The sequence below is a fragment of the Halichondria panicea genome, chromosome 1, assembly GCF_963675165.1.
Source record: "Halichondria panicea chromosome 1, odHalPani1.1, whole genome shotgun sequence".
Lineage (NCBI taxonomy): Eukaryota > Metazoa > Porifera > Demospongiae > Suberitida > Halichondriidae > Halichondria > Halichondria panicea.
This window is the reverse complement of record NC_087377.1, coordinates 1,954,262-1,970,458: the sequence shown is the minus strand read 5'-3', so window position 1 is coordinate 1,970,458 and position 16,197 is coordinate 1,954,262. Positions and strand designations below refer to the sequence as shown.

General features: G+C 40.8%; 2 protein-coding genes across 3 annotated transcripts in view; one reads left to right on the top strand and one right to left on the bottom strand.

The window, feature by feature from the left end:
* Positions 1–1,441, bottom strand: part of LOC135332379 (uncharacterized) — a 50,694-nt gene extending 49,253 nt beyond the window's left edge. Inside the window, exon 1 of the mRNA XM_064527716.1 lies at positions 19–1,441. The gene's annotated coding sequence lies outside the window, so the exon portion shown is untranslated. The remainder of the gene's footprint in view (positions 1–18) is intronic.
* Positions 1,442–9,060: 7,619 nt separating this feature from the next.
* The window catches only part of LOC135352115 (uncharacterized), a 70,713-nt gene continuing 63,576 nt past the window's right edge, over positions 9,061–16,197 (top strand). The window contains exons 1-10 of one of the 2 annotated variants that reach the window (XM_064551291.1): positions 9,061–9,135; positions 9,365–9,421; positions 9,922–9,951; positions 10,050–10,079; positions 10,173–10,504; positions 10,891–10,992; positions 11,257–11,364; positions 12,659–12,718; positions 13,586–13,651; positions 13,771–13,824. In XM_064551291.1, coding sequence (XP_064407361.1) covers positions 9,113–9,135; positions 9,365–9,421; positions 9,922–9,951; positions 10,050–10,079; positions 10,173–10,504; positions 10,891–10,992; positions 11,257–11,364; positions 12,659–12,718; positions 13,586–13,651; positions 13,771–13,824 — 862 coding nt within the window. In that variant the 5' untranslated portion in view covers positions 9,061–9,112. The remainder of the gene's footprint in view (positions 9,136–9,364; positions 9,422–9,921; positions 9,952–10,049; positions 10,080–10,172; positions 10,505–10,890; positions 10,993–11,256; positions 11,365–12,658; positions 12,719–13,585; positions 13,652–13,770; positions 13,825–16,197) is intronic. The other variant, XM_064551297.1, reaches the window with a different exon arrangement.

Sequence of the window (16,197 nt, the reverse complement as noted above, 5' to 3'; positions counted from 1 at the left end):
GGATGCTAAGTTACTCACCAATCGGTCCTTTGATAGCTTCGCTTCAATTAGCGCTGTATCGTCATCTATGTGTCCTACAAAGAAGCGGAACTGAAACTTTCTGATTGAGGAGCTCATTGCAAGTATATAATAATAGCATAATTATTTATATCAACTTGCAATTCTTTCGATGGTCTGAGTATTCCCTGCCATTCAATCAATAAGTATAGGAGATATCAGGATACATTGACTACGCACATCGACTCAAGGTACTACCAGTAATAAAGGTGGTTGATCCTAACATGTATTTATAACATAAAATTATACCTCACCCCAATGATCTAACTGCCGTATAGCGGGTAATTTTCGTAACTACCAATTTAGTATTTTAAGTACAGCTCAACAGCTTAGGATAGTGACGCATTGAATCTCTTGCAGTAGAATAATTCCGTCGTTTTAATTTTCGTTTGATACGAAAACTTTCTATGTGGTATTATACATGTACATGATAATTGTAGGTGGACGATTTTGATCCCATATTCTCGTCACGGAAGAAGCTGCTCCCTAGACACAGTGACTTGAGCTTCTATAACTGGGACACTAACTTCTCCTCGTCCAACTCCACTCCTAATTATCAGGTACGTGTGAGAAATATGAAGTACGTGGGTATAATATATAAGAGGTGGTTGCCAAAATATGTATTAATTACATGTCGTCATGTTTTCGTAGTTTTTCTTTGAAGGGCTATAACTTGTGTTGGGAACGTCCAATTTCAAAAAGCTAATTATTTTATTAGTAGCTGTTTGGTAGTGCTACAATAATATTATGGTGTCCTTAGATTCCATTTGAGTGTATTTAGCAGGGAACTATGAGCTATAGTACCAGTACTATAGATTGCTCTGGGCTACAAACTACAACATTGTACATTGTATTGTGATTTACAAGAAGATACACATGTAAAAATTATTGTAGCTACATGTAGATGCTTTGTCTAGTAATTATAATAACAGAACTAGAATGAAAGAGAGAAGCTCTAGTTTCTTTTTTTGGCTTTGTTCGAAAGCAGTAGGAGACGCTCGTTTTTTGGGCAGTGTGCTGTGCTTTTTTGCTGCAAGGCTGCATGGGGGAGGAGCTGGATGTATGGAAGTGCTGAGATTCTAGGTTTGGCTTCTTCTCCTAAAGTTCCTTTCGCTTTGTTCAAGAGTAGGAGCCGCTCGTTTGCTGGGCTTGTTTGCTGCAAATTATAGCTTATAGGTGTCTTCCTTTCGCTTTGTGAGAGTAGTACGAGTCGCTCGTTTCTTGGGAAGTGTGCTGGGCTTGTTTGCTGCAAAACTGGGGGAGGAGCTGGATGTTTTCGTTTTGTGGGTGGAGCTAGGACTATAATTTTGTCCATCAAACTGAGGTGGAGGAACAGGGTTGACTTGAATAGAGACCACAGATTTAGTAGAGACACAGAGATGTCAACTTTATATATTAGTTTTCAAAAGAATAATGATGCAGTTGCTAGGTTGGCTGTTTATATAGGTTGACTGTTGCTAAGTTAGTGCATTTCTAGTAGCCAATAGGTTTAAATAGAAGCCCTCGAGCTTTGGGACACTATAACACATAGATACCTCATGCCCATGTTCTAACTATAACTTAGATCAACGAGCACAAATTATAAAAGAAAGCGTGGGGCTATAATAATTAAAGTGTGTGTTTTTTCAGAACATAATTTATTTTCACAGCAAAGTTTGATAGCCTATAACGTGTGTTTGGAACACTACAGTTAGTGAGTGCCCTCCTAGTCTGTAGGGCGCCATAGCACTACTCAATTATACAGTTGCTCCCTTTGGTCTCGTCGTACATAATTAGTTGACATGATTATTGTACACGGACACTTTGTTTGTGATTGTTTGATATAACTCGCACACACACACACACCCCCCACGCACGCACACACAGGATTGCAGACAACGCCTCAGGTCTGCTGTTTAAGAATAAACGAGACAGAAAGATTATTAACGTTGACCCAAAGGTACAGGCTGTGTGGGGTGTGTGTGTGTGGGGTGTGTGTATGTGTGTGGGGTGTGTGTGTGGGTGTGCTGTGTGTGTGTGGGGGGAAATAATTACAAATTAAGGTACAGCTATAGCGTGCAGTAGAACTAATAAGTGAATTGAGGCCTCAGATTCAAAACTGACAGTGAAGATTAGAATAAACTTTGTACAGCACGTTTGCTAACACTCCCTCTAATGGGAGCATCCAAAACAGCAAAACTTGTATTTGTTGTATTTGACGCTGTTTGTATGCTAACTGTGCTCTCTTGTTATAAACTGTTGACATAGCATTGGGCTTTTGAGATTATATTGAGCAAACTGTCTCAAAATTTGTGAATAGAATTTTTAGGGAGTTAGAAAAGCATTATTATAGTACACTGTGCCTCCTCCCTACTTCCCACACTATAATAGTTAATCAATTTTTCACACATTATTTAATGGAATAAGGGAGACCGAAATATCATTTGACGTCGATCCAAACGTACAGCTAGCATACAAATAAATACTAAAAAAGCAATTAAGCTGTACTGATTTTGACGTAAAAAAACACACCTAGGACCTACATGTACATGTACATGTATGCTAGCTGTACTTTTGTATATAGCAAAGACGGGATAATTATTGATAACAAGCATCTGGGAAACAATCAACTTCATTATATTAATTAAGCTCCAGCTGTTGACTGATCACTGGGGTTTAGTAGCGGTCCATTGCCCTGTCACAGCTAGCATACATTGCACATGTATTATTAAAAATGGGGTATTGATAACAAGTACCGTATAGCGGGAAATTTTCGTCGTTTTTCGAGGGCAGAGCATTTAAAACTGGGATAAACTCCCATGCACCGGTATTTCACATGCAAAGCTATTGGTGGGTGTGGTTTCCTGGCATTAGAACCCACGTAACTTTCTGCTGAGGGCTCTGGAGCCAAATTGCACCAGCAAAAATTTCCCGCTATGCATTGTAGGAAATAAAGCTCCAGCTGTTGACTGATAACTAGGGTTTAGTAGCGGTCCATTGCCCTGTCACAATGATCCCATGATCCCTCACATTCATCCAGCTAGCCCTGCCACTCCACTCTCCACTCAGCTGTGACATCTGTGACCCCAATAATTGTATTTTTACGGAGATAATTTTGATCGGTAGCCAGACTGTTGTCTTGTCCCACTACATGGAATTCCAATTTAGTGTATATGCAAATATTCTATAGTCCTTTGAAAGTAGAATGTCTGCGTGTATGGGCCCAGGGGTAGACAGCTGTTCCACTAAAAACCATTTTCACCTTGTTTGCAAAAATGCTACTCTAATTGACATGCAGTGTGTAGACTAGTGTACAGAGCCTATAGTGTGGTCCCACTGTGTGCACTGTAGCTGGTGTATAGAGCCTATAGTGTGGTCCCACTGTGTGCACTGTAGACTAGTGTACAGAGCCTATAGTGTGGTCCCACTGTGTGCACTGTAGCTAGTGTACAGAGCCTATAGTGTGGTCCCACTGTGTGCACTGTAGCTAGTGTACAGAGCCTATAGTGTGGTCCCACTGTGTGCACTGTAGCTAGTGTACAGAGCCTATAGTGTGGTCCCACTGTGTGCACTGTAGCTAGTGTACAGAGCCTATAGTGTGGTCCCACTGTGTGCACTGTAGCTGGTGTACAGAGCCTATAGTGTGGTCCCACTGTGTGCACTGTAGACTAGTGTACAGAGCCTATAGTGTGGTCTCACTGTGTGCACTGTAGCTAGTGTACAGAGCCTATAGTGTGGTCCCACTGTGTACACTGTAGCTATAGTGTACAGAGCCTATAGTGTGGTCCCACTGTGTGCACTGTAGCTAGTGTACAGAGCCTATAGTGTGGTCCCACTGTGTGCACTGTAGCTAGTGGTTGACTTATCGCTAATTTAAACACATATTTTGATAAAGAGCTACAAAATAGATTTGTATTAGGACAATGCAAATAGCTAGTGGTGACTTAATAATTAAGGTTTGCATTTCAAATGAAGTGAAAGCAATAATAACATTTGTATGGGTTCACCACAGCATTCCATGTACTGCCAATATTCTGCCCAAACTATAGTTTGCTTGAGGATACAAATGTACTTCTCTACATATACATGTACAGAGGATTTCAGGTTGGTTGGCAGAAGTCCTCTGTACACATAGCCAATGAAAAGTGAGATTTAATTAAATCATAATGCATTGGTAATAAGCTAATTAAGGGAACAACTTGGGAATTAATGTGATCACTATAATTATTCATGACATCATTATTGTACAAGTATAGCAATCTAAATTGAAGCAATGTTCAATTATAGCCTTGACAGTTGTATTGTGTATGGGGTCTCATGTGACAGTGATAAAGTATTTGGTGTACATTTCAGAGTATTGCCACTACGTGCCGTTGCATGTCATTGGAAATAATTGTATTTTGATCTGTACAGTTCAACCACATAAGACGATAGTGACAGCGACTGCAGCTCAGTTGAGTAGTGAGTGCTCGGATGATGCTCTTCTCCAGTTGTCTACCGAGATTGCTGGCTATGACAGATACAAGCACAGGCTGGGCCTCAGTGATGCTGAGATTGGTGCTATCGATCACACATTTGTTGGTATTCCAGGGAAATTCCTCGCTGCTCTAAAGAAGTGGAAGAGTAAAAATATTCTCCAATTCAATCCATTGAATTCAACAGCTACTTACGGTCGATTAGTGGAAATTGCCTCAGAGATTGAGGACGGAGAGGCAGTTCGCAGCATTCACAAGGCCTGTGTCAAGGATACATGTGAGTTACCTTATTAACTTTGTGAACTTGCTCGTCATGCAGTTGTGCCATGCAATAATAGTATACAGCATTCTAAGTACTTGATGGTTCTACTAGCCCTGAGGGCTCCTAAATCATGCACTCATGTTTTTAAACAGATATTACTGGAATATTCATAAATCTGATCCCTATTTTCATTGCACACAGTGTTTTATTGCAATGTTTTGCTTATAAGGCTCTAGTTTATTGTGCTGTGCTCATGCTTTCATACAGATACTGGAGCTACTTGAAAGGCACGAATAAAGAACTGATGTCAAGTAAAGAAGCATGCAAGAATGTCAAGTAAAGAACTGACTCTGTGTTGACTATAAGTACTGACTATTATAATGCTCTGTGTCCTGTGTGTGTGTGTATACATGTATATATACCATCACCTTCTATTTTTATACTTTTTTGGCAAAATTTCATTTCAGCTTTCTAGTTTAGTGACCCTTTACCATTGTTGTTGGGTACGGGATCACTTCAGTTGCAGCTTCTTGTTAACCACATAGCCTCAATCAGAGAAGGCAGGCATGAGCGCGAGTAGCCTCGAGATCAACCTTTCCTTATAACAAACGGCTGGTCTCGAGGCTAGAGCGCGAACGATGGAGGATCATGCATTGCAGTCCTGATTAATGTTGGTGGATATGGTGGCTAGTCTGCAGAGGGAGCTGGACAATGCTAGGGTGAGTAGTGTCAGGTCTTATTGAGTGGACCCAGATACTTTATCTATGGACTAGCTCTCTAGCTCCCTTTGTTGTAATGTATGGTCCCCCATTGCGTACTCATACATTACTAATGTAGTGGGTGGTGTGTGATGAGTGGAGTGGGTGGTAGTGTACCTGCGTGCATGATGGTAGTCTATTGTCTTTATTGTGTCCATCAATTCCTCAGCCCTACACAGGTACCCCGGGTGGGCAGCATCATCCTGCATCATAACTTGTGAGAAATATAAAGTTTGATAAGAGGCTTGCATGTTCGTTATCTGTTCCATATACGTAGAGTGTATACGCAGTGTTGGGCTGTGAAGATACGTATAATTATGTGTGTTATTGTCTGGCTATAATACAAGTACGTGTATAATAACTAATGTGGTTTGCAATTAGCTTATCTCAGTTGTAGGAGATTGTTCATGTGAGGTTTAGCAATGTACCCAATGGTACACAAGAATTCATGTCCTGATCTGAGGAAAGAGTATGTGCAGGTATAAGGGATTATACAAGGTCAAGGTACTGCCCTCTAAAACCACCACTTAGTCCACTTGGGTATATACTTATTGCAATTGCTAACTGCATGTCAACTTTACCTATACAGCTAACTTCCCTCCTCTCATCTATGGTCCAGAGGCTGTACTGGTGTACTCATGACAAGGGCAGTATCAATGTGATATTGGTGGATGGACTGCCAGCTGGGACCACTCTACAGCCTACCCCTGCACGAGGGCAACTATACACTGCATGGAGTACACCTTCAGACTGCAGTTTGATGGGATTGCTGATATTGCTCTAGTGTGTTAGTCCATGCATACACTGATGAGCTGGAGGCTGGCTCAACTCTGGAAGTGCAGGTAAAGATGGTTGATGACTTGTAGCAATGTATTAGACCTTTGGTGGAGGGAGGTCAATATTGAGCAACCATATGCTAGCTGAGTTGGCATGGGCTGAGAGGTTTCATTTGTCATTGTATTTTAAACTACAGTATGGTGTAATTATTTATCCATGCATGTATGGATGGACATGTGGCAGTACTATTGGAGGTGACCTTTCACTAATTATGACCTTTCAATGACATTCAACCAAATTGCTTTGTGTACTGTGAAAGGGGTGGAATGTGACACCTCTCTGAAAAGGGGGAGGATCTGAGCAATGATTATGTTTACTGAGAAACAAGGCTGAAAGGGGAGAAATTCCTCTTTATGGGTGGTCCCACTGTGTACACTGTAGCTAGTGGTTGACTTATGTTTTTTGTAATAAGGTTTGCATTTTGTGAATGTGGTCTGTCTGTGTAAATGTGGGGATGAGTGGAGAATTTCCTTGAATCACGTTTACTGAACCATGTTAAGTGGTAGTCATTTGAAAGCTCTCAATGAACACTGAATACCCATAATTATCATCACACCCTCACACAACACACACCTGCCCACACACAGGCACTGGGCGTACTACTGTTCAAGCTGTGCTTCATGGATACTCCATTAATTTTGGTGACAACCCTCTAGCCATAGTCAGTGCTCAGTACAGCATTCCTGAAGACTCTCCCTACACACAAGACCCAGCTGCATAACTTGAGAGGTACATGTACACACACACACACACACACACCCTCCACCCCCTCACACCCTACATCCCCTCACACACACACACACACACACACACACATCTTATAGTCAGTACCACTGGGTATACGTATAAAATCTAGTTTAAGACTATTGTAATAGTGGGGTTTTTTCTTTGTGAACTGGACCTGTTTTTTCAGAGCTAATTATATTTAAGAACACACACTAGCTACAGGTGCTATGATACTCTGCCATCCTTAAGTGTATTGCTCTAATGATACGTGTATTCTCCCCCTCCCTTGTAGGCTACCTGTTGACCTCTGACCCTGAGCTTCGTCCCCAGTATCTGGCAAGTGTGTGAGGTGGTGTCCAGGATCACAGGAACCACCAACCATGTCACTAATGTCTTTGTGAGTACCTTACTATTAGTATACCCTGTGTATGTATAGTTGTGGGCAGACCAACAGTGGCTGTATTATAGAGGGTGGTCTGCTAACACAGGTCCAAACACATGCTATGGAGACTTTGAGGCCCATTAACCTAGCTGGCTGTATTATAGAGGGTGGCCTGCTAACACAGGTCCAAACACATGCTATAGAGACTTTGAGGCCGGCTGTATTATAGAGGGTGGCCTGCTAGCACAGGTCTATAATGGAGACTTTGAGGTTGGCTGTATATTTAAGTGAGCATTTCGTTTGAGCTAGTAACACGAACGGTGGACAAAAATTCACCCACCTTATATTTATATCCACCCACCTACTCCCCCCCCACACACACACACACACACAAGAGTACAATATTCCACTTGAGACTCTCTTGTTTTCCCACTGTAGGTATATATGAGAGCTAAACTGGATGTCTGTCCTTTCAAAGAGCTGGAGGATTTCAAGAGCTGCTCACTAGAGAACTGTGTAGTTACTAGTTACCTAGGTCACCACCATTAATGTGCTATTGTTTATACAGTCTGCCCTAAGACCCCAAATGTTGTAAGACAGGAAGTGCTACAAGTTGCCTCATGAATATATTAATGAGAACAGTTTTTCTTTGTTTCTGATAAAAGTAAAGGTTTTTAGAGCTATCTAAGTTGAAATATGTAATAATAAGACAGTTTAACATACGATAAACACTTTAAAATATGAATTTGGGTCAAACTGGCATTAAGTTGTGAAAACGATTGCGGAAAGTTCGAGAGTTTGAGCAAGCTGTTCACCATCAACGTAGCAAGCTAAAAATTGGTTGATCAAATCAAAAGGATCTAAATTACAACATATTCAAGGTAAATGCCATACAAATGAATGGTGTTTGCAAAGCAGTTACACAAACTTTGAAATAAATACACAACTTGGCAATAGCATAGAACACTTCATGAATGACTTCAAGCCTTCTAGCTTGCTGCTAAGCATGCACATGCATCAGATGCACTAGTTGATACTTTAGGCAGTCTCTGGTTCCATTCACATCTGGAGACATGCAGCCATGAGTTCCACCAACCACAGAGATTATTCAGAATGAGCTAACTTTGAGAGTTTGTGCAAGCTGTTCACACTATCTCAATCCAGTCCAAACTTGCTGAGTCAATACATTCCATATTGAACTAATTTATCTCCTAGTAACAGGTTCTAGTTCAGTAAATGGTCTGTGTTATGAGCTTTGGAAATTCAGAAAAAATCACCCTTCACTACAATCTGACAGAGTTGTAGGGTGTCATCATTATGAATCTCATTATATAATTATGAATTTCATTAAAACAATGTTTTTGTGATGTCATCCTTATGAACCCATTAAAATACTTGTGGTATGTATTTCCTGTCTTGTCTTGCAAATACTGAAAACTTGGGGGTCTTAGGGCAGACTGTATAGTGTTGGTGGCTGTGAATCATTATCAACACCCACTCAAATAATTATAATTGTGTATCTAAAAATAGATCAGTTTAATTAGTAGGGGAAGGCCCCAGAAAGAGGGTGTGGCACTTTGCTTTGTTATGTTTACTGCACTGAGAAATAAGGGGCAAGTGTTTGAATAAAGCTTCGATGGCTACTGGAGAAGACTCAGGGTGAGTGAACATGTAGACCTTGTGATTGCATGGAGGGAGGATCATTCCTTTAATTAGTCAGAGGTGGAATCACCTCATCAGAATTGGAGCTCATCAATGGAAGCTCTGCATGTTGTGTTACTCTAGCTAGTAACTTGCATATACCACCATGCATCAAGAAGTACTTTGATTGTAATAATTATTATTATTGTCCGTACACAAACTTGACCCCCTAACACACACACATCAGGTTAGTGCCGTGGATTCGCAAGAAACTCGGTTTCAAGACCCCAGCAGAGAGGAGAACGTGAGCAAAGTACAGTTTTAATAGGCTATAAAAATATTATAGCTAATCATTGTCAGGGTGTCATACAGGGATATCCTCCCTCTGGCTCCAATTCCCCCCCCTAAAATTCAGGTGTACTATAGTTGTATGACTGAGTGACCATAGCTGGCAGTGTTACATACTAAAACAGGGTATACACTGTAAAAACAAATGGGTTGAAATAACCCATTTTTGGTTGCCTGAATTGCAATTTTGCAATTCAGGCAACCAAAAATGGGTTATTTCATTATAATTGAAATAACAGTTGACCTTTTTCAGAAAAATGTTCTGGTTACTTTTCAAAAGCACGCCTTATTTCCCCCTCTATACTAAATCCTTATTGACACCACCTGATTGTTATAGTGTGGAGCTTATAAATGCTCACAAGAGCTTATTAATGTACATTGTATACACCCACACATACACACACACACACACACACATGGACACACCCACACCCACACACACACACATGCACACAGGAGGCTGGACACTGTGCCAGATACACCCAGGTAAGCAATTTGTTGAATTGCATGTCCCACACACACACCCACCCACACACACATGCACACATACCATACACACACACACACCTACACACATCACACAGGAGACTGGACACTGTGCCAGATACACCCACGTAAGCAATTTGTTGTTGCATGTCACACACGCACACCTACCTACAAAATGTACCTATACCCACACACACATGCACACACTATTGTACATGCAGTGTTCAGGAGCAGCTGGCCAGGGATCTGTGGGAGGCTGTATCCAATGAGGATGTCAGCAAAGTGAGGTCCGTTTTGAAACAGGGGGCCAACCCCAATCACCAGCTCTACTGGAATGAGGAGTGGTGTGATGTGTTTAAGAAGAATAGACGCCCTCCAGTACACCATGCATGCTGGAGGGGCTACCTGGAGATCACTAGAGCACTCGTTAGTGGTGGAGCTGATATAGAGAAAGGTAGTGGAGGATTGGGCGTGACTGCATTTCACTATGCGTGTTGGGGAGGAGATATGGAGACTGTGGTGTATCTCTCACAAGAGATGAAATGCCGTATTGGTAAGTGTGTGTCAGTCGCGTAGTGTTCATAGCTAAAGGATTGAGCCCAACAAGAATGTTTTTATAGACTGTTTAATTTCCTAGATTACAAAACATGCATGTGTTGATGTACATGTAGATTGTAATAATAATTATAAGACATGTTTTTTCAAGTAATTTCTAATTTCCCACAATCCTTGATACTGTGTACACGCACACTAATAACATAATTATCTCACCCAGCTGGGATAATTACTGACCAGCACGGAGAACCTTAAAATACTGCATGATGTATTTATTATCATAATTAACTTCATTTTGAATACTATACAAACCAATAATACATTTTAGTTGAGTTGCATTGTGTGTGCATGTCATCACTTTTCTGGTTATATCACCACATACAGATGCGAGGGACAAGGAGGACCAAACACCACTATACTGGGCTTGTTGGAGAGGACATATACAAGTTGTAAAATACCTTGTGGAGGTACTCAAGGTTGATGTTGGTGAGTCATTTTTGTAGTGGGTACCGTTTCATTAGATCCTCTGATTGGAAATGTAAACAACCCGTGAATTAATCAGTGTACCTGTATGTATCATCATGTAGTCATAATTATAATTATGGTAACTGTAATACAATACATACACGATACTAATATAATAATAGGCATCCTGTACTCGATAAGTATCTGATTGTGCTGATTGTGCATGCATGGTAATGGTCAATGATGTCAGTACTACTACAAGATCTCTGTCCCTTACCTGTCCAGATGTGACTAATGATAATGGCGAGACTCCTCTTGACTGGGCAGTACGGTATAGGTCCACTGAAGTTATTGATTATCTCAAATCTCATCAACCCTCCACTCCTGAACCAGGTATGTGTCACTAGAAATCCCATACCTAATTTCCACAGACAGTGGTGTATGAAGCTTAAATTTGGTACACCAATAGAGCAAGCCATGCCGGTTTCATAGATACCTTCGTTGTTTTTGTAGGACAAATGGTTGTGGTACAATTACGTGTTTTGTAGACCCCTAATAATACCGGCGTGGAATGTGAAACGTCATACCGTATAGCGGGTAATTTTCGTGGGGTAATGTATTCGTTATTTTCGTGGGCAAGCTGACCTCCACAACGTAGGCATGGCTTACCGGAACATAGAAATGCAGGCGGGAAACGAGACTAAACGAAATTTTTACTCACGAAAACCATCGTTTCTTGATTTGAAAAATTTTTTACCCTACGAAAATTACCCGCTATATGGTAATCAGGAGTTCATTAATGACAACTCCCACGCACATTCCATTCTACTTCTTGGCCTATAATACATCACTAAAGTCTATTTGCGTTGCCCGGAAGTTATGTGATCAATTATGGCTTCATTTATGGTTGACAAGTATGCCAGGAACTTTTACATGGTTAACTTTTAGCTGGTTGTAGCCTACAGCATGCAGATAAGAAGCGCTTTTAACAAGGAATCCAATGGTATACAATTGTATATGTATGAAGCTTAGGGTTAGTAAATTTAGAAGTATACAAAGTTATGAGTTATGACAACATTATGAAGGTCAACCTCAACAAATAGACTTTGGCACTGTTTAGAAAAAATTTGCATATTCAAGCTTTGAAGTGGCCACTGCCAACTAAGAAACCTGCTAGCAGGTCACTATCTGGTTAGTGACCTGCTAGCAGGGCTCTAACTAGTACCAACAAAAATGCATTTTCTAAGGGAGATAGACCATGAGATAGACCATGTGTAGTACAGCTTCTTAGCTGGATAGTAACCCTGGAGTGATTAGTGGCTTCTGCAAGCCACTACACTCCCTCAGGTTTACTATCCAGCTAAAAAACCTGCTACACATGACCACGTGTGTGTGTGTGTGTGTGTGTGTGTGTGTGTGTGTGTGTGTGTGTGTGTGTGTGTGTGTGTGTGTGTGTGTGTGTGTGTGTGTGTGTGTGTGTGTGTGCGTGCGTGCGTGCGTGCGTGCGTGCGTGCGTGCGTGCGTGCGTGCGTGCGTGCGTGCGTGCGTGCGTGCGTGCGTGCGTGCGTGCGTGCGTGCGTGTGTGTCTATACTGTTACGTAGATTGGAGAGGTTCTGAATTACTATTGCAGTTGTATATACTTTATGTGTTAGATGACATATTATTAATTGTTACTGTCACACTCAGATACTCTAAATGGTTCCGAACAACTTCTTTCTAATTCAATTGTTGACAAGACCTCATCAAGTGAGTAATACCAGGCTAGGGCATACAGTGCATGGGGAGGAAAGTGGATCAATTTACCCCCCCCCCCCATAATGTTAGGGATATCCCCCTGGTTCACTTTCCCCCACCCTGTAACATTTGCTCTAACATTAATTTGGCATTCAATTACGCACTAGTCTAACATGTTCCTATAGCCAAGCTAGGGTAAAGTGGTTTACTTGCCTAAACATTATACGTTGCCATAAATCTCTAGTAACCATGTCATTGAGTGTTACCAAGAGTTCATTACGCAACTCCAATAGACTGTGCACAAAAAGCATTCCTCCACTCCTAGTCACAGATACTGGCTGTTGTAACCGCAACAAGTAGGAAAGGCAATGAATAAAATTAGTAACGCTGTTATTCATTGCCTTTCCTACCGCAGTTGTAAATGAATAACATTAGTGATAATCATCACTATGTTATTCATTGAAATTTGATTTCACAGTTTATACAACAGCATGCGGTTGCGACGTAGGACTGAAGGAACGCCTACTATGGTTTTAAGTGGAGTTGCGTACTCTTCCTAATGAACTCTTGGTGTTACATATCCTATGTGATTAGTAATATGCTACTCCCCTACCATGTTAGGTTTATTAATGCTGAGTCAGCTAAACATGTTTTAATCCTCACCCAGAGGACGCAGGAGCAATAGTCTAATAATTACGGTCTTAATGACGAATGTTATTCATTGCCTTTCCTACAGCAGTTGAGATTTTTTATATCAGCATTGTTATTGGCATAAGATTATGTCTCAAGTGATTCTGACCTTTTTCAGTGTACAGCCTATAGTCATTGGACTTGGTTTTTATGTACTGACTGTCAGACAATTGTCTCATTCTCCTCCAGTGACCTCTGACCCTCTCTCTGGTCAACAGACACCCAGTGCTGGCAATAAACAACCAGAAACAACTGGTAGGAGACTCTATTATAGCCCAACAATGATCATGTGCCTACCCATCTACTGTAGAACGAAGACCTTTCAGATCATTTTTAATACTGTTTTATATGACATTTTATTGTTACACCCTCAGATACTCCAAATGGTTCCAAACATATTTCCACTTCAAAGGAAGGCCCTAACCCAAGTGAGTAATAATTCCTTAATTATTAAGAGAAGTGGGCGTGCTGCTCAGACTCAGCCAAAATAATTCATACTGTCGCTATTTTTAGACCTGCCGTTCATGTGTAAATTGATACAGCCTCACACTTTTAGTGAGTTGCATGCCCTCTTCTCTTTATACACATACAATAGTGGTCAATATAAAAGTACCCGTTCCGTTTACGTATAGTAAGTCTGTAGTAGGTTCGTAGTACATACACGTTTATAACGTTTTCGTTTTCACACCGTATTATAAACGTACCGTTGCACGTTGCAAGCAAATACTTTTCGCAGAAAAGTGTTAGAAAATAAACCAAGAGACAATCCTAGTCATCTCGCGTGTCATAGCTGACTAGTTACTTAGCTATGCTATGTCTAGCTGTAAGCATCTACAACAAAGACATAAAACGCACCAAAATTTTTAAGAGACAATCCTAGTCATCTCGTGTGTCATAGCTGACTAGTTACTTAGCTATGCTATATCTAGCTGTAAGCATCTACAACAAAGACATAAAACGCACCAAAGTTTTTCAACTTTCACATTAAACAGGATGTCTGCAGTCTCTATAATTATGAGTCCTATCTCTGTTCTACAAGGTCAGAGCTATAGCTAGCTGTAATAATCATCCAATAGGTAACTGCTGCAAAAGTTCACAATAGCTAGCTGCGTGCAGAGCTGCATGGGTATAGCCGAATGTGAATAATGTAACAACAGTTGAATTATAAAAAAAACGTAACAGTGTATAAATTACAGTGTATCTTGAGCGTATATTTTTTTAGCGTTTATTACCAGCGTACTACGGACGTACTACGTAAACGGAACAGGTACTTTATATTGGCTGCTATACTGCACATTATAATAATACTCATTTTATCATGATCCTGTGATTGAAAGGTTTTACTCTGCGCCCGTGCATGCATGGAATGATTATGCCTCGGCACGCATGCACAGCGATGTGTATATGGTAGTGTGTGTGTGCATACACCCTGCATGGGTTGTCAGCTATACACTATAGTCATGTTACCATACATGACCCTCTGATTCACCATAGTCGATGACTGCATGGAGTACAGACTGTTTTTTAGCTTATTAACCATAATTTAATTAATTTTTGCCGTCAGATTAATTTTCACTGCACGCTAATTATAATTTATTCATTAAGGTTTCATATTGAATGTGTTTTGGTTGCCTAGCAACCTAAATTGAGATGTCTCTAAAGCCGGGCGAGGAGATTCCAGACAACAAGTAGCTATAGTGTCTACATTAATTTTTTATGATAACATATATTATTATATAAAGGGTGTGGTTAAATCAGAGTATCGCTACAAGTGATGAAGAGTTCAAGTACGACACATGGAATATCTTCCTCAGCAACCTCAACAAGGAAGCATGCAAGCATTGATATGCACCTACGAACATGCAGTAAATACACTGAGCTAGGGCAGTGTATGTCTATGTTATAGTTCGTTCCAACTGCTGAAATTGTGCAATTCATCAGATTGCAACGTTTAAGTGATTTATTGTAAAACCTCGCTAATGATTAAAGGGACATTCCCTGTGGGTCATTCCGTACGAATTTAACATTACCTAAACAGATGACTTGTCAGAATTCTCCAAGATTCAAGATTTCATACATAGATAGAGTAGAATAGTGACTTAGTCCCTAGGGCCGCAGGCCTCAAGGGCAAAGGCACTACTGAGCCAATATATCCCATGTGCGCATGAGTGAGCTGTGTAACAACTGATTTGTTGCATTCCTTGTGCATTCCTTTCCATGTACACATCACTCCTTTTATAGGACAACTAGTTTCAACTACTTGTGGTGGCTGTGGAATGCTCCAGACGCATGAAAAATGTTTTCTGCCTACCACTGAATCTGTTTAACAGTGTTATACTATAAAAGGGACGGTTTCAGGTTACTGGGTGGAGGGTGGGCTATAGGTAACTTCAGCCATACTATGCCAGTATCTAGATAGTGGCACAGTTCAAGGCTTGACCTGTGGCTTGACCTGTGCCATATGGTGGGCTTTAGGTAACTTCAGCCATACTATGCCAGTATCTAGATAGTGGCACAGTTCAAGGCTTGACCTGTGGCTTGACCTGTGCCATATGGTGGGCTTTAGGTAACTTCAGCCATACTATGCCAGTATCTAGATACTGATAGTGGCACAGTTCAAGGCTTGACCTGTGCCATATGGCAGATTTTGGCACAGTGTTTCCTTTGATCTGCCCACTCAAAATGCAACAAAGTATCATATTCCCCACTTGGGGTCTGTATCATAGCAACTGGGTAGGTTTAATAAATAGCCTCGTTTATAGTATCATACGCTACATTAACAATGTATAATTATGCTCTAA